General features: G+C 47.5%; 1 protein-coding gene across 2 annotated transcripts in view; it reads right to left on the bottom strand.

Annotated features, from left to right (window-relative positions):
• MBOAT1 (membrane bound O-acyltransferase domain containing 1) overlaps positions 1–20,524 on the bottom strand; it is a 113,236-nt gene extending 92,712 nt beyond the window's left edge. The window contains exon 1 of one of the 2 annotated variants that reach the window (XM_039237466.1): positions 20,508–20,524. Coding sequence is in view for 1 of the 2 variants with exons in the window: in XM_039237465.1 (XP_039093396.1) it covers positions 19,586–19,681 (96 nt within the window). In the remaining variant the exon portion in view is untranslated. Of the gene's footprint in view, positions 1–19,585; positions 19,881–20,507 lie in introns of those variants that run through there. The other variant, XM_039237465.1, reaches the window with a different exon arrangement.
• Positions 20,525–22,312: the final 1,788 nt, after the last annotated feature.

The following is a 22,312-nucleotide window of genomic DNA, read 5'->3' as shown; positions in this document are numbered from 1 at the left end:
GTCTCCTTTTATACAGCTAGTATTCCATCGTTCCTTGTAAGATTTTTGCATGGATTCTTGTGGCTTCATCAATATGCGCTGTCAATGGAGAAGTGAGTCGCAGAACAGCATTTCCAAGGAGGAACTATCTCAGCGAGCAATGGTGAGTGCATGGAGAGCTCTGCTGGGGGTGGTTCTGTTGTCCGATTGTACAGGAAGAGAAACACTTATCTTATGAAACAACCATTCATTCATTAAAGTCACCTGATTTGGAGCCTGAGGAGTCAGAATGAACCAGAAGTCCCTCCCATCTTTACTGAAAGTGACTTAGACACATGCAAAGATTCTTCATATATCTAATCTTCCAGCAAGAAGTAATTCTAAAGCACGAACATGTATCAGTGTAACCGCACATTTCCCTTCCATGTTTCTGACTAGAAAATTTTCTAAAAGCATACTCGTCCCAATTTCCATTTCTGACAATATGGGGAATTCAATGTTTACAGTGATGGCACAACTAATAATCCTTTAAATACAAAAGGCATCAGGGTGGGGGGAAGGGTGAAAAAGGTAAAGGGGTTAAGAGTACACTTAAGAGGAAGGAACACTGAGAAATGTACGGAACTGTTGAACCACCATATTGTACACCTGAAACTAACATAACACTGTATATTAACTACGCTGGAAATAAAATAAAAGTAAAAGAATTAAAAGCTGGGGCACCTGGGTGGCTCAGTTGGTTAGGCCTCTGACTCTTGATTTCAGCTCAGGTCATGATGTCATGGTTCATGGGATGGAGCCCCGCGTAGGGCTCTGCACTGACAGCAGATTCTCTCTCTCCAACTCTCTCTGCCCCTCCCCCACACTTCCCCTACCTCAAAATAGATACTTTTAATAAACCTGATGCTTTTTTTAATGTTTATTTATTTTTGACAGAGAGTGAGCGAGCAAGCAGGAGAGGATCAGAGAGAGAGGGGACAGAGGATCTGAATGGGCTCTGTGCTGACAGCTTCAAGGCTTATGGTAGTGAGCCTGATGCGGGGCTTGAACCCACGGACCATGAAATCATGACCTGAGCTGAAGTTGGATGCTCAAGTGACTGAGCCACCCAGGCACCACCAAAAAAAGTATTCACTTTTCAATAAACTTTGGGTTTTTTGGAACAGTTTTGGATTTACATAAAAATTACAAAGATGATACAGAGAGATATTCCATATACCCCACAGGTTCCCCTTATATCTTACATCTTATGGCACATTTGTCCCAGTTAATGAACCAATGTTGATACACAGTATTAACTAAAGTACGTACTTCATTCAGATTTCTTTAGTTTTTAATAACCCTTTTCCTGTCTCAGGATCCCATCCAGGAAACCACATTACATTTCATTGTCATGTCTCCTTAGACTCCTCTTGGTTATGATAGTTTCTCAGACTTCCCTTGTTTTTGATGACCTTGACAGTCTGAGGAGTACCAATCTGGTATTTTGTGGACATCTTCAACTCGCATTTGCCTGAGGTTTTTCTCATAATTAGACATTATGGGTTTTGGAAAGGAAGATCACAGAAATAAAGTGTCACTTTCCTCATACCATATTAATGGGAACATACTACCAATATAATTATCACTGATGATATGGACCTTTGTCACTTGGCTGAGGTCACATTTGTTAGGTTCCCCTCAGTATAGTTACTCTCACCCCCCCTTCCCTTTCCATACCATCCTTTGGGAAGGAAGTAACAATGCACAGCCCACACTTACAGTGTGGAAAGTTACACAACCAGTATTATTTAGAATTCTTCTGCAAGGAGATCTGTTTCTTTTCCCCCATTTATTCACTTACTCAATTATTTTATATCAGTATGAACTCATTGATGTCTATTTTATACTTTGGCTTATAATCTATAGAGTATAGATCTATAATTTCTACTTCTTTACATGTCTATAGTTTAAGCCTTCTTTACTTTGTTGCTCAGATTTTTCAGCTCTAGTCATACCAACCTATCAGTGGGCTCCTATGGCAATTTGACACATTCTCATCATCAGCTTTTGTTTTTGTTTTGGAGAAAAGTATTAAAAACCAACATGTGGGTACAGGTGTCCTCACTGCTAATGGAGGGTCACTCCCTGCAGACCCTTTCAGCTGACAGTGCAAGGAAATATGTGTATAGACTAACTCTTGAATATACACCCATCTATAAATATCCCTACGTGCAACCATCTATATTTACTAAGCTAAACATGAGCTCATTTTGCCAGGCCTGATCATTTCCATGCACAGCTGAACTGGTGGGAAAATTCCCCAGAAGCCAGAAACGCAAGAAAGCAGAAAGCAGACACGTGAGATTATCTGGCGTGGACTCTGGACAGTCCGGAGCTTGGGCTCCAGAGACCGAGCAGGCTGAGAAAGAAGAGACAGGAGGAAACACTGGAGACTCGGCCTAAAGTGAAGATGGGTCTTGAAGTCAGGACTCCTCCTAAAGTCCTGGAAGGCAGCCCCTCACTAGGAAAAAACCTCCCCTCCCCACAGCCACGACAGCGCGATGTGTGTTCACGTGACTCTTGGTGGGGAGACGAAATGTACAGAGACTCCGCTGAGAATGAGAGTCTGGAGGCCTGCATGTATATGCCCTGTATGGCCCCCCCCAAAAAAAAAGTCCAAAGCAGAAGATACAATTTAAGTGGGCCTGGATTGGGAATACTCCCAAGTATCCTGGCAGAAGGGAAACCCAAATTTTCTTCAAAGGGCTGTGCTTTAAATCCAGGTTTCAAAATACTCGCACGGTTAAAGTACAACAGAGCAACAAAGCGTGAGCACCCAATCAAAAATCACCAAAGACCCTTGAAAAGTAAAGAAACCAATCACAAGAACACATATTATATGACTCCATTTACAGGAAACGGCCAGGATAGGGCAATTTAGAGAGGGAGAAAGTAGATTAGTGATTGCCAGGGACCTGGAGGGGGAGAGAGGGGGAGGCAGGATTTAGGAAGAAACAGGAACTGCTAATGACATGGGTGTTTCTTCAGGGTGGGGGGGATGGGGGACAGAAATGTCCTCAAATTAGACTGGGACAATGGTTACACAACTCTGTGACTACACTAAAAGAACATTTTGAACTGTACAATTCAAACAAGTGAATTTTAAGGTACAGGATCCTGGAATAAATTTTAGAGCACATGAATGGAAAACTTGGTGAAATTCAAAAAGTCTGGGATTTATTTAATAGTTGTATATTCGTGTTGATTTTTTTCATGTTGACAGATGTGCCATGTATGATGTGGACACTGGGGAAAATTGGGTGAGGCATATGTAAAAATTCCCTGTACTATCATTACAACTTTTCTATAAATCTAAAATTCTTCCAAGACAAAGGGTTTTTTTTTTTTTTAATTACCAAAGAATGTGATCCATCTATTTCGAAGCAAAGGGCCATCTTTAAAAGGTGTGCAAGTCAGCTCTTAAAATACTGCTAAGACCTTGGTATTTTCACTTGAGTTTATGAGGGCTAATTACAAAATAATCAACAAAGGAGCTCTCTTCCAAGGCCACCATGTTCAAGGCCTTTTTGGGGAAATGAGATGCATTAGTGGTACACCTCCCCTGTGGGTGCCTAACCCGCATTTTAAGGTCTTCACTGATAGCTCTCCTTGATCGGTGGCTCTGGCTAGCCTTAGTCACTTTTTTACCTAAGGTTATTTCCTTCTGTGTAGCAACCTTCACGTAATTGTCAACTTAAATTGTTCTTAGAACCATTTTCACGGCTCTTTTCTAACTTCTCCAATTCTTCTGGAAATTTTGCAGCAGAGGATCAACGCTAGACACACATTACTCTAATAAATGTTTCAGGGTTGCCAAGTACACAAGATACGGTTTTCCAGCTTTCATACACACTTATAAGTGGCCAATTTCTAAACTGTTTTATAGCCCACTACCTGCCTTCAAATTCTCTCTGCAGTTTCAGCTCACAAAGGTGCACCCTCATAATTCATTATTCGTTGGTGTGAAGACATTGAGCCCCACCCTAAATCCTGATGAAATGATTGTTTTTAGTTTGAAACCACCTTCTGCCCTTCCTTTAAACTAAGATAGCAGAACTGGCAATCAGATAAAGATATGTCTAAAGATATTCTAAATGCCTCCGTAGAAAGATAAAAACCACATTAGTCAACTTCAGTTTTGCACCTTAGTAAAGCCAACTATAAAACTGAGGTAAATGTTAACTCAATGAGGCTGAGATTACAAAAGTACATGTGAGATAATCTACCTTTTGTACACTCCACCTCCAGGTACCATTACGTTAAAAAAAAATTGAAAATCATTTTGTCCTTTCCTCCACATAAAATGACTCTCTGAATATAATTTCATATAAATGTTGGTTCTCTCCCCGTCTGTTAAATAATCTGCAGGCAAGTGAACATGTATTGTTTGGAGAAGAACGGAGAAGGGAAGAAAAACCGCTCAACGTCCCTAGTAGACAAGAAACAGCCACCCTTCTTTACATGATCTTTTTTCCAGAGTAAAGCACCCAAATTCCTAAATTCTGATTTTACTCTAATAAAGGGATGCAGTGGTCAAGGGCAGGCCACCCCAAGATGGGGCCACTTTGGCATAAAGATTGTTTTGAGTTAAAAGCAATCAAAACTGCAGATGCAGAAAAAGCTCTTTAACTCCCCCTCCACTGCTTAAATGTACATTTGAAAGGACAGGTGGTACCAGAAAAAAGAGCTATTAACAAAGATTGCTCTTTAGTGAAGAAATGTATTTGCATAGCAGGACAACCTTTGTTTTCTAAACATCTCCTCACCTTCCTGCTAGTGGTCTTCCTCCCCTTTCTATCTCCAGACTTTTCCCCTCTCCATAGCTCAGGATGTCACAAAGTAAACTCTATGTGGCCTGAGTGTCTTTGGAATTTCCAAGTCTGTGTAGATTCCTCGTACATATGCTATTAAATTTGATTTTCTCTTGTTACTCTGTCTCATGTCAATTTGATTCTTTGTCCAGCTAGAAGGACTCTGAAGACAAAGAAAATTTCCTCCACCCCAGCAGAGGTGAAAGAAGAGATGATTCCAGAACTTCAAAGGCTAACTCAATTCAGCCGACATTCACCAAAATGTACACATTACATTTTCAGAAATAAGAAAGTAAAATATACATGTAGAATCCTTTTAACTACAGCCACTAAAAAGTGGAAAATAATGTTGGCTTGTGGGCTTTACCCTCAAAAAGTGTTTCTTTACAGGGCACCTGAGCGGCTCAGTTGGTTGAGCATCTGACTTTGGCTCAGTTAATGATCTCACCGTTTGTGAGTTTGAGCCCCACGTCAGGCTAACAGCTCAGAGCCTTGAATCTGCTTTAGATTCTGTGTCTCCCTCTCTCTCTACCCCTCCCACACTTCCATTCTGTCTCTCAAAAATAAACATTTAAAAAAATTAAAAAACAAAAAACAAACAACAAGCCTTCCTTGCTATTACTGAAGTTTCTAGAGTAACAGAATTTTAGAGCTAACCGTGTTTTCAGCAGATGGGGATACCAGGAGTTCTGAAGAAGTGCAACTGACGCCAGTTAGAGACACAGCCGTGTTCATCCCTGGGACTTGAGGACTGCAGGGATCTTTAACATTCTTATACCTCAGTCCAGAGTGTATTTCTGACCATCTGAGGGGAAACGGGAAACAACCCCAATCTTTCTCCTCACCGTATGTGCTACCGGAAGGGGCCCTCAGTGATCCCCATTGTTAAATAGGAGAGAGCGACCCAAGTTCGGAGTCACTTGTGCTAAGCCCCAATCAGCAAAGACTTAATACCTTCCCTAGTTGTGGTCTGGATTCCTCAGGAATGTAAAAAAAAAAAATTAAGTTTATTTATTTCAAGAAAGAGAGAGAGAGAGAAAGCAGGGGAGGAGCAGAGAGAGAGAATACCAAGCAGGCTCTGCACTATCAGCACAGAGCCCAATGTGAGGTTCAAACTCATGGGGCTTGAACTCATGAACCATGAGATCATTACCTAAGCCTAAATTAAGAGTCAGGTACTTAACCGACTGAGCCACCCAGGCGCCCCCCCCCCCCCCCCCCCCCCCCGAAATGTAACTAATCAATTTAGAATTACCTGGTCAGTACCAGTGAGAGAATCCCACCTGAGCCCCTTCCAGTCCTCTTAGGAAGGGGACCATGCCTGAAACAATGCATGCTTCGCTAATAAATTCCTTTTTCGGCACCCTTTTTGCATTTAAAAGTCTTTCCTTGAGGGACCTGGGTGACTCAGTCCATTGTGTGCCAGACCCCTGATTTCAGCTCAGGTCATGATCTCACAGGTCATGATATCAAGCCCCTGATGGGCTCTGCGCAGCCTGCTTGGGCTTCTTTCTCTCCCTCTCTCTCTGCCCCTCCCCTGCCTTGCACACTCTCTCTCTCTCTCTCTCAAAATAAATAAATATACATTTAAAAAATCTTTTCCTTTTCTATGGCTTGTCAGAGCTCCTTCCAATTGCTAGATGAGGTGCTGCCCGATTCATGAAATGTTGAATGGAGCCAATTTGATCTTTAAGTTGGCCCAGCTGAATTCCTGCTGTTTAATGAGAACAGAGGAGGGGGTGCCAACGTGGGGAGACCCATCCCCAACCTGCTCTCCCACCACGACCAGCACTTCACACGTCTGCTAAGGGGTATGTAAGGCAGTTCCTGGAAGCACAGAAACAGAACTCTCAGAAGAGGCAGAAAGCAATGTCACAAGAGCTCTGTATACACAGATATGAATCACTCCCTAGCAGACACTGCTAAGTTGAAAAAAAAGAAAAAAACCAACAAAGAGTGGAAGAACTGTCCACTATCGGGAAAAGAGACAAAAAGATTCTGTGCACACGTATGCAACAGCCCATCTCTGGAAAGATGTCACCGGCTGCCAGTGGGGAGGGGATCTGGGCAGCTGCAAAGTAAGGGGGGGAGGGTAGTGTGGGAGGGGACCCTTCATTATACCCTCTTTTTGCCTTGTGCCTTTGATACTAAGCATATAAGCTACATAGGCAGAAAACTAATTCTTTTACTGTCCTTTTACAAGATAAAAACCACAGGGACGCCTGGGTGGCTGAGTCAGTTAGGCCTCTGACTTTGGCTCAGGTCATGATCTCAAAAGGCTCAGGAGTTCGAGCCCCACCTTGGGCTCCATAGTGACAGCTCAGAGCCTGGAGCCCGCTTCGGATTCTCTGTCTCCCTCTGCTCCTCCCCTGCTCGTGCTCTGTCTCTAAAAATAAACATTTAAAAAAATTAAAAAAAAAATAGTCAGAAAATGTATTAATTAAAAATAACTTTTAAAAGCTTAACAAATTAAATTAAATTCAAATAAGGACAGAGTAAAATGTAATGCCAGAAAAAAAAAGAGGAAGTTTTAACTATGACATTCATAGTTTAACCACTTCGTGAAATTTCACAGAAGGACTTTTGAATTTAGCAACTTCCCCCAGGGCTTAGCAACCTTCTGTTGTCTACCTTTGCTGACAGATTCAAATTAGAGCTAGGGAATGATGAATGAGACAAAGCAGGGGTTGGCCGGGAGGGGGCTGGTTAACCACAGTCTTTGTAAGTTTAATTACTTGTTTGACACCAGCATTTAGAACCCCTGGAACGAAAACTGTTCAAAGGTTGCCCCTCCCTCTATCTTTCTCACTTTAGAGAAGCCACTGAGTTCCGTGCTAGTGTTTGGTCAATACGCCTGTGAATGGACTATTTGTCATAGGAAGAAGGTTGGGAAATCCTAGCACTATCAGTCCAGAAATGTGAAGTCAACCCTTCAAACTGCTTTAGTGCCGTTATGGACTTTCAAAACCAATCTGGAACCCGATGGCTGACTAAGGCATAGAAGATTAAGCACTCACAAGCTCAGAAAGTAGTAAGCAGAGCCCCACTGTTACAAGGAAGTGGGTACCTGATTCACCAAGGGCACATCCTTTGGAGAACTGAAAAAGCACATTACAATCAGGTTATGGAGTTCATCGTGTGGGAGACGGTCGTTTCTTAAGCCCAGAGGGATAGTGGCTTTTTCATAAAGCACATTTTTCACCAGTACAAACTACCTGAAGTTACTTTTCCCACTGAGTATGACACTGATCCTTGGCGAAATTGCTAGAAATAGCCATTAATAGGACCACAGCAAGTTTCTCCTTTATCATGTTTACTGAAAGGGTTGACTTACTTAAAATAGAAAGCTTCTGGAAAGCACACAACCTAGTTCTGTTATTAAATTTCACATACTGAATTCCTTTTACGAGTTGCTGCTACAAAGCATATTTCCAGATTGTATCTCCTTACACAGAACCTTTTTCAGAAATCTTTTTTTCATAAACATTAAGTCAGAAGACACGCTGCAAAACACTTGGGTACACGGCAACTTTTGCACATGGGACCTGACTGTGGGCTGATGCCGGAAACTTCCACATGTTGTCCACACAAATCTGAGGCAATGGGCCCAAAACTTAATATTAACCCCAAGGAATGCATACATCAACCCCACATAATAAAGGTGGGAATGGAGAATTTAAACAAGCCAAGGCTAACTTCAAACGATCAGCGCCAGGCCCTTCATTAACTTTCCAATCAGATATCAGACCCAAGAATCTGAAACGCAGGTTCCAAATAACAAACTGACCTAACCAGTTGGTAAAAACAACCCGCTCCCAAGTCTCACTGAATTTACTCATTCATTCCAATGCAAGAACATAAATAAAATTCCTCCTCGACAAACGTTTATGAAGTTCCTTGCTATGCTAAGCATAGCAAGATGACGGAGGTTTGCCCTCAGTCACAAAGAATGTCTGTCTTTTCTCCAATGGAGTCTCAGTACCTTTGCTCAAATGGCTTCCTCTTCCTGGAATATTCTGCCTGGTCCATGTGGCCCCCACATTCCCCTTCTGGTCCTAAGGCAGCAGCTCCCAGGGCCGCTGCTGAGGCCCAGTAGCCCCCGGACCATGGCACATGCTGGCATTCCCTGAAGCACACGGCACGTTGTATCGCAAGGGTTTACAGGCAAAACGTAGTAGAACAAGCGCCTATAGGTTCGTCGCTTAGACGGCGCACCCTAACCACTCTCTCCAGCCCCATTCCAACCCAGTATGTGGCACACGGTGCTCAATAACCAAGTACTAAAGGAAGCCTCCCAGACTCAGGCAAGGCAGAAAGACCAATAAATATCTAAGACGTAAGGGAAGCCCCACAATGTGGTACGCAAAGTGCCGGGGAGGGAGAGAAAAAAAGAAGGGACCCGTCTGCCCCTGGAGCGGATGGAGGGAGACAGCAAGGCCAGGGTTACAGGGCGGGGGGACGAGAAACAGGAAATGAGAAGCAGGAAGGGGACGAGGCTCAGAGAGTAAGAAGAGTGTGGGCGGGAACTGGCAGGTGCAAAAGGCGCACTGCATTTGAGGCGCAGGATCAACAGTCCCTGGGGTGACAGCACAGGGCGCTGGGAAGACAGTGGGGGAGCCGTACATGCCCAGCGTCCGACAGCCCGGGTTCAAGTCCTGCCTCCGCCCCTCGCCAGCCCCAGCGCTGCGGGCACGTTACTGCAACCCTGTAGGCGCACTGCTTAAATTGGAATTTGTGGCATAACTTTCAATAATGTCATACCAGTTAGGGGCGCCTGCGTGGCTGAGTCAGTTGAGCGCCCGACTTCGGCTCAGGTCACGATCTAGCGGTTCGTGGGTTCGAGCCCCGCGTCGGGCTCTGCGCTGACAGCCAGCTCAGAGCCTGGAGCCTGTTTCAGAGTCTGTGTCTCCCTCTCTCTCTGATCTTCCCCTGCTCATGCGGTCTCTCTCTCAAAAATAAAACATCAAAAAAATTTAAAAATAATAATAATGTCACACCAGTGAAATGAGATAAAATGTACGCTGAGCAGCTGACTGAATGCCTGAGCGCACACGCATTCAATATAGAGAGCTGTTGGTCTCATCAGGCCAGGAAGGTAAACTGAGGCCAAAGTGGGAAGAATCAACTCTGGTGTCATGACGGGAAGGTGAAAGCTTCGGAACCCACTGGGCCTCTGCTTAAAATGCCAGGAAGTACATGGTCACGCCCGCACGTTCTCTGTCCTCTCTTCAATTACTGTCAAATTAAGCCACCAGACTGCGACACCAGTCAGCATTTTCTGCGGGGCCAGCCCACCTCCCGGACTCACCCAGAGTCCCAGAGAATGCAGACGGCTCATTCTCCTGCTCTGCGCGCACAGCCCCGTGCAGGGCCACACCCTGGGACGGTCCCCAACTCCACCAGCCCTGCTCTCCCAATTCTATGGAATCCACAGCCTTGCCCTCAACACACCTTGTCACCTGACATTCGCACAATGTGACTGCAAGCTGCCCTCCACCCCCAGAGAGCCACGTCTCCGGAACCACAAAGGAACTTTCTACCACGTTTGGGTGACGCCCCAGGAAACACTGCAGTGTTCAGGGCCGGCCACTGGCCAAAGGCTTATCAGGACTTGGGGATCCCAGGGACCACCCCCACCACCTGCGCAGAACGCTGCCATCCATTTGGATTCTCACGCCCAGCCACCAAGCGCCCCTTGCTCAACTTGCAGCCACAGGCAGCTGGGACTTCCACCTCCTCCGTGACTCATCGTCCCACGCAGACCTCCTCAAAGCCCTCCCTCTGCTCTACCCAAAATCCCACTCTGCCTTCCCAGTTCTCTCCCCTCCCTCCCAGGCTTGGGGTGCCTCCAGGCATTTGCTTGTCCATTTTACCACCGAACAGGCAAGTAGAGAGAAGAGCCTCACCGCTTTTCCAAATTCCCCTTTCCTACTTTTCTTCCACCATCCTTCTGGAAAATCTGTGCTCCCTCCAGACTCAGCCCAGACTCCTCACATGAAGTGAGATGGTGCAGGGGGTGCCTGGGTGGCTCAGTCAGTTAAGCGTCTGGCTCCTGATTTCAGCTCAGGTCATGATCTCATGGCTTGTGGGATTGAGCCCCATGTCAGGCTCTGCGCTGGGAGCACAGAGCCTGCTTGGGATTCTCTCTCCTCTCTCTGCCGCTCTCCCCTGTTCTCGCGTATGCGCATGCTGTCTATCTCTCAAAATAAATGAACATTAAAAAAAAAAATGAAGTGAGAATGTGCACGCACGACAGCTGATTGAGTGCCTGATAGCAGAGTGGGTCTATGCTCTCCAGTCTGGCCATATACGCTCAGCATGCGCCAGCCTAGAGAACTTAGTTACTGCCCAGCCTTTTCCTTCTCCTCCAGCTCACATCCCCAAGTTCATGAGCTGCAATCTTTGGGAGGAAGTCTGCCAGATCCCCCGGGCCCACGGGCTGGCTAAACCTAACTGTCAGCCCTCCCCGCGTAGCCACGCCAGGGCTTTCATCACTGCCCCGGGAAGCTTCCCTAGGAAACTTCCACTCCGCCGGGGCAGCCCCTAGCTGCCTCCCCTCCTTTGCACCTGCTCCTCAGGGTCCCTCCAAAGCTCTGGATGTTTCCTTTCTCTCTCCCATCACTTCTAAGTACTTGTCAGCATCTTTCAACACCCCTTCTTCCTAACTTTCTAGCAACCTTCTCTACAAACGTCCAACTGTTTTACTTTTGCTGCTAGAAGGAGCTGCTGAAAGAGAAAAATCGCATATTGGCACAAACGCATGCTTCTAAAAGTCTGTGGTTTCCAGCACGTTGATTACACTCCGCAACCCCTTACACAGACCGCGCGCACCTCCTTCTCCCCTCCGCCGTAAAGACAACACGACGCCTTCACCCACCCTCAGATCCCTGCCCCTCCTCTGTCCCCTCCTGTACCGCTCCACAAAAGTTAAATCTTCCCACAACTCGTGCCCTTCAGTGTCTTTCCTTTGATGGTAGCATTGGTGCCCTACTTCAGTTGGCCTGAGAGTCACCTCGGGAGCCCCCCACCCCAATATCTGGATTCACCAGCTTGGACCAGATCCCAGAAACACCCACGGTAGTGGATCCTGATGACAGTCCAGGCACCACCTTTTAAGGAAAACTAATCTCCAACGAGGGTCTGCAAAATCCAATTGTCGGCCAAAATCCCAGTCCGCTCCCTGTTTTTGTGTGGCCTGCTTGCTAAAAAAATATTTTAAGGGTTGAGAATAACCAAAAGAAGAAAATTTTCCTGACACGTGAAAAATTATACGAAACTCCAATTAAAAAAATTTTTAAACGTTTATTTTTGAGAGAGACAGAACAAGTAAGGGAGGGGCAGAGAGAGAGAGGGGGAGACACAGAATCCAAAGCAGGCTCCAGGCTCTGAGCTGTCAGCACAGAGCCCAATGTGGAGCTCAAACCCATGAACCGTGAGATCATGAGCTAAGCCAAAGTTGGACGCTTAACCAACTGAGTCACCCAGGCGCCCCCAAAACTCCGATTTTAGAAGTGTCCATAAATGAAGCTTCCTGAGAATACAGCCATGCCCAATTATGTATTTACTATCTATGTATTACATATTTATTATACTTTGATGCAAAGCAGAGCTCGTAGATGTGATGGACAGGAGGGCCTGTGAAGCCAAAAATACTTACCGTGTGGCCCATTATAGAAACATTCGCAGAGCCCCAGCCTGAAGGATGAAGGACAAACACCTCACCAGGGCCCATCAGCTTCCTGGTGGTGTGACCCCCCTGCTCTCTGCCCCAACCCAGACCCCACGGTCTGCTCACCGCAGCCCCCCCGACCCCCCCAGCCCCCACTTTAAAGGGTTCTTAGTTCCCAGAAACGAGCACAGTTACATTCATCCACACCTGTGTGTGTGTTCTCACTACCCACTTTGCCTGATAAATTCTCCATCATCCTACAAGACCCAACATGTGCCCTTCTTCACCCGCAAGAGGCTCTCTGACAACCACGCCTCACCCCTCCACAAAGCAGAACAGATCTTTCCCTCCGCTGTGGCCCCTCTCTGCTTGATTAATTTGTATCCCAGTGTGCTGTGTGGAGCAGTGGCTCTCAGACTTCGGGGTGCTTCAGCACCACGGGGGGGCTCATTAAACCACCCAGGGCTGTGCCTGTCCCCAGAGCAGCAGATGGGGCACTAGGGAGAGAATGTACATTCCTTTTTTGTTCTCATTTATTTTTGAGAGATAGAGAGTACACGCGTGTGAGTGAGGGAAGGGCAGAAAGAGAGGGGTAGACAGAGGATCCGAAGCAGGCTCTGCATTGACAGCAGCAAATCTGGGGCTCAAACTCACAAACCGTGAGATCACAACCTGAGCCAAAGTTGGATGCTCAATGGACTGAGCCCCCCAGGCGCCTCTGAGAATGTACATTTCTAGCCGGTTTCCAAGCTGCTGCTGCTGGTCCATGTGCAACACCGGCTGACATATGCATCCCTGTCTCACTCCACAAGACTTTTGAGGATGGGTCCTATTTTATTCCTGTTTGAATCATCACAGCCCAACAAACCCCAAGGAACGTGTGGGGAACACAGTAGAAACTCAATACTCGCTGCTTGCAGTCTAAATGAATTATTTGCTTCCTGATAGCCAATCATTTTCAATATCAGACAATAAGGGGGTAGCAAGGGGCGTGCAGACCTGACTTTGCGTGAACTACTGAGGCCAAAACAAAAAACAAAAAAACCCCACCAAACTAAAGTAACTCTCTGCAGGGCTGATGTTGCCTGCTGTATGCCCACACCCATGCTGGGCTAGGATGGACTGGAAAGCCCCAAGGTGAAGAGCAGATTGTTCAAGTCAGAAACCCAAGGGTACAGCCTGGAGGCAGCATCAGTGGGGGATGCAGAGGGGGTGGACTAGGCAAATCTCCCAACAAGGGCCGATCTGCTGTCCACTTTAAAAACAAGCTTCTATACGCTGAAGTTTGATAATGCATATCATTATCATCGGCACATATTGTCACCAATGGTAAATATTTGTTGAGTATCTACTATTGCCTTGGAATACAAGGCGCGATAAAATCTCTACCTCAAGGAGGCAATAAATTAGTTTGAAATTCAGCATATAAACACAGCAAGATAACTACCAAGATGAGATTATGTTTACTAAGTGTCAAATGTAAACCGTGTTAAAGGTAAATAGTAAACTTGGGGCGCCTGGGTGGGTCAGTCGGGTAAGCGTCCAACTTCAGCTCAGGTCATGATCTCACGGTTCGTGGGTTCGAGCCTCGCGTCAGGCTCTGTGCTGACAGCTCGGAGCCTGGAGCCTGCTTTGGATTCTGTGTCTCCCTCTCTCTCTGCCCCTCCCCCGCTCTTGCTCTGTCTCTGTCTCAAAAATGAATAAACATTAAAAAATTTTTTGAAGGATAAATAGTAAATTCTACAGGAATCCAACACATCCAATGGCTTTCCCTTCTCCATTCCACCAGAGCGCCATCTGCAAACTTCTGTGGGCATCTGCACAAGTCAGGAGTGTGCACCACCTGTATACTTGCAGGGGTCCTCTCTCTCCTCTTCTGGCACGTAAGCCCTTCCGGAACAGGGACCTTGATGCTTTGTATCCTTGTCTTTGTACCACCTGGCCAGGTACCTGGCACTAACAGCATTAAATACATATTTAATTGATTTCATAACAGCTGTGGAATGTGAGCTGAGCTTTTAACCAAGGGCAACATCTAGCTAAGAAGAGACATGCAGGCTGGGCTTCCAAGAACGTACAAGGAAACAACCAGTGACAAAAAGATCCAGGCAAGTGAAGAAATCTTGTGGGCAGAGGCCCCAGCGGAATAATCAAAACTCACTACTGGGATAGCCATTTGTCATGAACGCCAGGTCTTTAGAGCTGGTCTTCATTCACCCAGCCTTTTACACCGTAACACAAGTTTATGTTAATTGTCCTAAACCTTTGCTGCTTTAATTTCAAAATCATTTCCTGGATTCTCATGTCTTAGTCTATTTTTCCCTTACCCTTCCTCTGATTAGGTTGGGGGGGCGGGGGGCAGAGTGGGAGGGGAATAAAACCCAGACAAGGAATCCTAATTCAACAAAGCATTGCTACTCTATGTAAAAGTACACAAGGTTTGGGGTGACAGTCAGTAAAAATAGCTTTGGCCCCCAGAGCTCCCCACCACCAGAATGGAAATTCCTTAAATCAGGAAACCATTTCTTGCTCAGCTTTCAAAACTCCTAGGATTTGACCACACACCACACAAATTAATAACATCAGTATCCATCCATTGCGGAGGTTAAATCAGTCTTGCCAACTTTAAAAGCTATGGTTAGTTTAGGGGCACCTGGGTGTCTCAGTTGGTTAAGCGTCCGACTCTTGATTTCAGCTCAGGTCACCATCTGCGGTTCTTGAGCTCAAGCCCCACATAGGGCTTTGCAGTGACAGCCTTGAGCCTGTTTGGGATTCTCTCTCTCTCTCTCTCAAAATAAATAAATAAACGTTTAAAAGAAAAAGAAAGAAAGAAAGAAAGAGAGAGAGAGAAAAGAGAGAAAAGAGAGAAAAGAAAGAAAAGAAAGAAAAGAAAGAAAGAAAGAGGGGTGCCTGAATGGCTCAGTTGGTTAACTGTCCAACTTTGACTCAGGTCATGATCTTGCAGTTCATGAGTTCGGGCCCCGTGCTGGGCTCTGCGCTGACGGCTCGGAGCCTGGAGCCTGCTTCTGATTCTGTCTCCCTCTCTCTCTGCCCCTCCCCTGCTCATGCTCTGTCCCTCTCTCTCAAAAATAAATAAACATTAAAAATTTTAAGAAAGAAAGAAAGGAAGGAAGGGAGGAAGAGAGAAAGAAAGCCATCCTTAGTTTAATGGCAGATCATGTCACATTCCACAACCAAAACCAAGTGGAAAGGAAATGAGCAGATGACATAAAAAATAAGACAAAACACTCATCCTTTGTTCCCTGATCCACTGCAAATGGAAAAGAAGAGTTCTTACCTAACTTATCCTGGGTAAGTCAAGCTTTACACCTAAAGAATGCTACCAGTTGTCGGCACCCCATACGTGCTACACAGAGACTCACGGTCTCAGAAATCCAGTGCTCAACACACTCACCGGTGACGCACCTGTGGAGGCGCCTAGGCCATCATCCACTTCCTACCCTCTGCGCCTGAATTCTGTGCTCTGCTTGTTTCGAATTACTCAAGATGATTTCACCTCTGACATCCCTAGGAAGACGTCAGACTAGTAAAGTCCTCAGAGATGAAAACCATAGACTTCTCCTCAAGATCACCCCCAAGCTTTCCCGGGAGTTAACCGAACAGATGAGTGAAAGAACCAAATGAAAGATAAGACTTCTTCACTCGCACAGTAGAATGCTCAACAGATATTTCAGGCTTTTGCAAATAATAAGCTACTCGACACAGGGACACTCAAAAGCCAAAGACATTCTGAAGAAGTGCATTCAATTCAGAAATTAGGAATATAAGCGTGAAATGCTAACATGGCGGAAGAGTCCATGTCTTCAAGTGGCCCATGAGGAGCGGCCCAGGGACGTGTTTCATCACTTAGCACAGTGCGGGCCAATACAAAGCCCCTCCCCAAGGGCGCAGAAGCAAACATCTGGTGAGGACTGTGCTCCTCTTCCTGGATGGTCCTCCACACCTGGCTCTACCTTTCTCTTCCAAGCTCTGTGTCCCAGGAGGAGGCCTGCAGAGCGCACCCCCGGGCACCCCAGGCCGGTCACCCTTAGGTGTGCGCTGACCACTGCAGGCACGGGCAAGAGACGGGAGGGCTGTGGGGTGAAGAGGAGAAGGGCTGAGGTTCTCTCTCTCAGCTGCCCTCCTGCAGGGGTGGATGAGGCGGGCACTGGGCAACCGTAACAAGACCTCCTCGCCTTTCCCCTTCTGCATCCAGGTCTTAGTACAGGAGCTTCCTCCGGTGGTTCCGTTAACACACCCACATCCCTCCATGTAGTTCATTACGGTGCCTTCAGTGCACGGAGTTGTTTCCCGCCAGGACCCTGTGCGAATGAAGGGCCTTTCTGATGCAGGGCACTTTGTATCTACATAAAATTTCTCAACTCCAAAATGTAGTGGTTTTTTTTTAGAAAGAGACAGCACAAGCGGGAGAGAAGGGCAGAGGGAGAGAGAGAGAATCCTAAGCAGGCTCCATTCTCAGCATGGAGCCCAACACAGAGCCTGGGATCATGACCTGAGCTGAAATCAAGAGTCACACAGTCAACTAACTGAGCCCCCCAGGCACCCCCAAAATGTAGAACTCATTGCCGTTTCCCATTTTACACACAAGGGCACTCCAGCTCTGGGAAGCTGAATGTCAGCCAGCCGTCACAGAGGCACTCACGAAAGAAGTCTGCTTGCAGGCCAGGTCAAGTCTGACATCTCAGACTTTACAATGGCCTTGAAAGTATGAGGGAGAGGGGTGCCTGGGTGGCTCAGTCGGTTAAGCACGGGACTTCAGCTCAGGTCAAGATCTCACAGTTCGTGGGTTTGAGCCCTGCGTGGGGCTCTGGGCTGACAGCTCAGAGCCTGGAGCTGCCTCAGATTCTGTGTCTCCCTCTCTCTCTGGCCCTCCCCAGCTTGCACTCTCTCTCTCTCTCTCAAAAATAAATAAATTAAGTAAATAAACATTATAAAGTGTGAGGGAGAAAAACACTTCAAGCTTCCAAATTCTCAAGCCACAATTTAGCCTCAAACCACATTATTTATGGTTTGGGATTTTCGTCAGGCTTTAAATAAGCGAGCTGGGGCATTGCCCTATATGTACTTCTGCCAAGAATCACTCAGATATGTCCCTGATGGAGGGCGGTGGGGCCATCCAAAGATCAAAGACATCATGGGGCAGTGGGGGAGAGAGGGGTCCTTCCTTATCCATCACCCACTTTTTTCTTTCAGTTTATCCCAGAAATCCCCTTCTCCCAGCCTTAAACATCCTTAAGGCTCTTTTATTCTTTTTTATAAATTAAAAACAGGGTTCCTTCGACAGAAACCCAGGAGAGTGGGGACGAGGGTGGATGAGTTAAAAAGCACTTGGTAACATCATACTGGCACCTCCCAGTCGTAACTTGCCAGGATTCCTTAACTATCCCTTTCCATGCAAAAATCCTCCCCAGATCTCTGTCTCTAGCAATGCCAAATAACTTAAAACAGAAAACGCAACTAAAATAAATTCTGATGGGGGTTGGTGCTGGGGCTGCAGGGGTAAGTGCAAAACACATTCCCCTTAAGGAAAGTCAGCTATGAGTTATAGCGGTTTCAGGGCAAAAGCATTTGCTAATATCTCTGCCTTTGCCTAAGTCCCTGGGTGTCTCCCATCCTCATCATAAATTGAAGAGTAATTTACAAAAGCACCAGTTAGCATCTAATACCCCTCCCAATCTGCTAACTTTCTGGATTTTGCAACTGATGAGAAGGCAAATGGCCAGACGAGGTGGAGCTCTGAATCAGATCTTTGGAGGCAGTCAGGTAGAAGGGTAGCTCAGTAAACAGTATCTGAATAAGGCAAATCTCCAGATCTCACTTCCTCATTGCAGAAGGAATGTGAGTGGAGAGGAGAGCAGGTATACTCCCATTCTGGGGAGGGTGGTGGCGGGGGGGTGGAGAGAAGAAAAAGAAGATCACTAGTGAAAAGCCGAGGAAGAAACTTGGAGCAAAACTCAGTATGAAACTAAACCGGAGTGGAATGGGCAGTCCTCCAACACACCTCACTCCACTTAAATCAACACATATTTATTGACTCACCATGAAATACATGGCAGATCTAGCTTGTTGCACCTACGTACAGAGACCAGAAAATGAGTAAGACAGCCTCAACCCTCAGGCAGATTTCTTACCAGGAATTATACAGTTGTCTATTGCTATTTTCAGCTTTAATGATAAGCAGACAATTCCTGGACAGCCCAGGACACTTCTGTGGGGCCTCTCTTCTCCCACTAACCTAAGCCACTCAGGAGCCTCCAACCTCAAGTTACTCTTGAATGAACAAACTGAAGGTCCTTGAGAAACCATGGTAGTCTTGTGTAAGTCCTCACTTTCCGATGGACGTCACACGTGCTACAAAATAAGTGTCCCCCTGATCAGACAAGTCTCACCACCCAAGTCTAAAACCAACGTGTCTGTTCAAAAGCAATACTCTGCAGAAACAGACTAACCATGAGAGACTCTTGAATGCTGAGAACAAACTGAGGACTGATGGGTGTGGGGGGGAAGGGGGAGATGGGCATGGAGGAGGGCACTTGTGGGGATGAGCACTGGGTGTTATATGGAAACCAACTTGACAATAAACTATTTGTAAAAAAAAAAAACAAACAAACGATATTTAAGTAAAAAAAAAAAAAAAAAAGAAAGAAACAGACTAACCCGGCTTATCTTTTAAGGAGCGAAATCTATATGAAAAATAATCAAGACTCGACTACACTGATGGGGAAAAAAAAAAAAACACAAAACACCTGATTCATTTATCAGACTAGCTTCGAACTTGGTGACAGGAAACGAGGCAACCCAAAACCTCAAAAAGAAAACACTATATATCATCTGAGCCTGTTTTTCAGAGTATACCAATTTTTTTTTTTTTTCACACTTACAGGGCAAAAGCGTGGTCAGAAGAAAAGCCCACCTGTCGAGCTGGTAGCTGTGAAATCTGCTATGGGGCTGGGGCTGGGGGTGAGGGTGGGGACCTGCGGTGGCGAAGGGTCCCCGCAGCCGCGCTCCCGCGGGGGCTGGGGAGGCGGGTCCCCCCGCGCCCGCGCCCCGCGCCCGCCGTTACCTGGTCCAGCGGGATGCCCAGGAGCTCGCTGAGCGGGTGCAGGCAGGTGGAGCCCGTCGTGCGGTACGAGGGGCTGGCCGCCGGCTCTGCTGCCATCCTGCATCTTCGGGAGGCGCCCCCCGGCCCCAGCCCGCGCCGCCCGGCTCGCCCGGCTCGCCCTGCTCCGGCCCCAGCGCCCGTGGGCGGCTGCCCCAGCCGTGCGCGCGCGCGCGCGGCCGCCCTGCTCGCGGGGAGCGCGCGACCAGGCCCGGGGCCGCGGCGGGCGCAGACTCCCGGCGCGCGAGCTCGGGGCAGGCGCGGCGGCCCCGGCGCGCCCCGCTTCCCGCCGGCCTCCCTCGGCGCTCATTGGCTCGCCGGAGGGGGGCGGGGCGGAGGGAACCGGGGAAGCGCCGCCCGGCCCGCCCCGCGCGGCCTGAACCCCCGCCGACCCGCGAGAGCGAAAGCGACGCCAGCGGGCGCCGCCGCCTCGCCCTGCGGCCGCTGGCGGGCAGCCCCGGGGGCGGGAGGCGCCCGTCCGCTTCCTTCTCCCGAGCTCGCCAGCCTTCCTCCCCGCGCCCCGGAGAGACCTCCGCCCGGCCACTCCGGCGGGCGCCACGCCCCGGGAGCACCCCGGGCCCCACCCTGGTCTGGCCCCGCCGCCGCCTCGGCGCCCCTCCCCCACCCCTCCCCGGGCCCCCGCGCCGGCTAGCGTTTCCTGCGCTGTCCTTCGGAGCCTGCTCCCTCGCAGTCCCTGCTGCAGACGGTGAATCTGCGGGGGGCTGGAGGCCCGGGAAGACCCCCGGGCGGCAAGCCAGCGCCCCCGGGACGCAGCCTCCCCTGGCCGCGTTCCTCCTACACCCGGATCCGGGTCACACCAGCTAATGAGGGGACTGCTAGCTTCTGGTCCTTTCCGCCCATCCCTTTGGTTTGGGAAGCATTTGACCTCTCTAAGAAACGGTGTTTCCCTTAGGCTCTGTGCGTTCTGATCCATGTTACCATGCACGTGTTCCCGAGAGGGAGACTGTTCTCTCGGTCCCCAGGGGGAGACGGACGTATCACGGGCACTCAGAAAACGGTTTCAGTTTGGAGAATCAGGGAAGTCTCGAAGAGCCTTCCCAGGAGTTGCTGGACGCCTGCTGAAGAAGCAAGCTTTCAGGAAAGCAGTGCGCTGAGCTGATGGGTATAAAACCCGGGGAAAGGGGGGGCGCCAGGGTGGCTCAGTCGGTTAGGCGTCTGACTTCGGCTCAGGTCATGATCCCACAGTTCGTGGGTTCGAGCCCCGCGTCGGGCTCTGTGCTGACAGCTCAGAGCCTGGAGCCTGTTTCAGATTCTGTGTCTCTCTCTCTGACCCTCCCCTGTTCACACTGTCTCTCTCTCTCTCTCAGAAATAAATAACAAAACAAAAAAATAAAACAAAACAAAACAAAACAGGGGAAAGGGAGCCTATGCGGACCCCAGCATACACGGGGAAACCAAACCCAAACGTTTGCATCAGGAGTTTACCTGGGAGTTGTTACTTAGCCAAGGAGAATCCAAACAGGCAGGCAGTGATGTTCAGGCAGACCTAATACTGTTATCAGCGTGGCCTCCAGCTTATCCTGCAGACCTGCCCGACAGACACTGGTGGTAACAACTTCTCCCCCCCAGCTCAGCCCTCGCGCTTGCATTCTCCAGGGGTTTAATCACCAGCAAGCTGCCCAAAAGTTCCTAATGCCAGGCCAGAGTTTCTCAACATACGATCCCCCATGCACAGGTTTAAAAAAAAAAAAAAAAAGAGTCTTTACCTCCACTCCCTGTCCCCATGGAGATGTTCTAGGAGGTCACTAACACTAGTTAACAATCTCTGCTTTACTCACACCACACCCACATTCACACTCACTGAGGCATATGATTGCAGATTAGCTAGGCTAGACTGGTTCATTAGATATCACACAGTTCTAGAAACTGACCAGAACTGAAACCATGCCCTCTTACCCTGAGCAGGGTGACAGCTTAAGTGAGGTGTTTGAGGGCAAGAAGGGGCTTGGAAGCCTGCTTAAAACATAAAAATTAAATAAAAATAAAACAAAATAAATAAAATCAACAGTTAGATGTGAACTCCCAGGAAGGAAAGCGAGGCCAGTTTGGGCGGTATTTATGAAACAAGCAATCAGACCACTCATAATCTTCTACAAACAAATCCATGTTCCTCAACTTCAGATAATGGCCTTCACATTGTCATAGATTTAAAAGAACAAGAGTAGGGGCTTCTGGGTCTCTCAGTTGGTCAAGGGGCCAACTTTGGACCTGGTTGTGATCTTGTAGTTTGTGAGTTCAAACGCTGTGTCGGGCGCTGTGCTGACAGCTGGGAGCCTGAACGCTGCTTCAGATTCTGTGTCTCCCTCTTTCTCTGCCCCTCCCCAGCTCACACTTTGTCTCTCTCTCAAAAATAAACTTTAAAAATTTTTAATTAAAAAAATTAAAATAAAAGGACAAGAGTACCCATGTACAGATTACCTTCTGCTCAACAAACCACAGTCTAAAACTTTCCCTTAAAAATGCAGTAACTATGCTCAGACCCTGAAAACAAAATGTCACAGGACTTAAATCTTAACAGTTCTGTTCTAGTGATATTGTAATACAATTAATGCTAAAAGAACTATCAGGTGCAGTATCAAGAGAATGAAATAGTTCCACTATTGATTAATCAAACAGGCCATTAAAGAATGGGCTATAATTCTAAGACATCTGAGAGATCCACCATGGACA

The sequence above is a fragment of the Hyaena hyaena genome, unplaced genomic scaffold (genome assembly GCF_003009895.1).
Source record: "Hyaena hyaena isolate Hyena2069 unplaced genomic scaffold, ASM300989v1 scaffold_125, whole genome shotgun sequence".
Lineage (NCBI taxonomy): Eukaryota > Metazoa > Chordata > Mammalia > Carnivora > Hyaenidae > Hyaena > Hyaena hyaena.
This window is presented reverse-complemented; position numbering and strand designations above follow the sequence as displayed.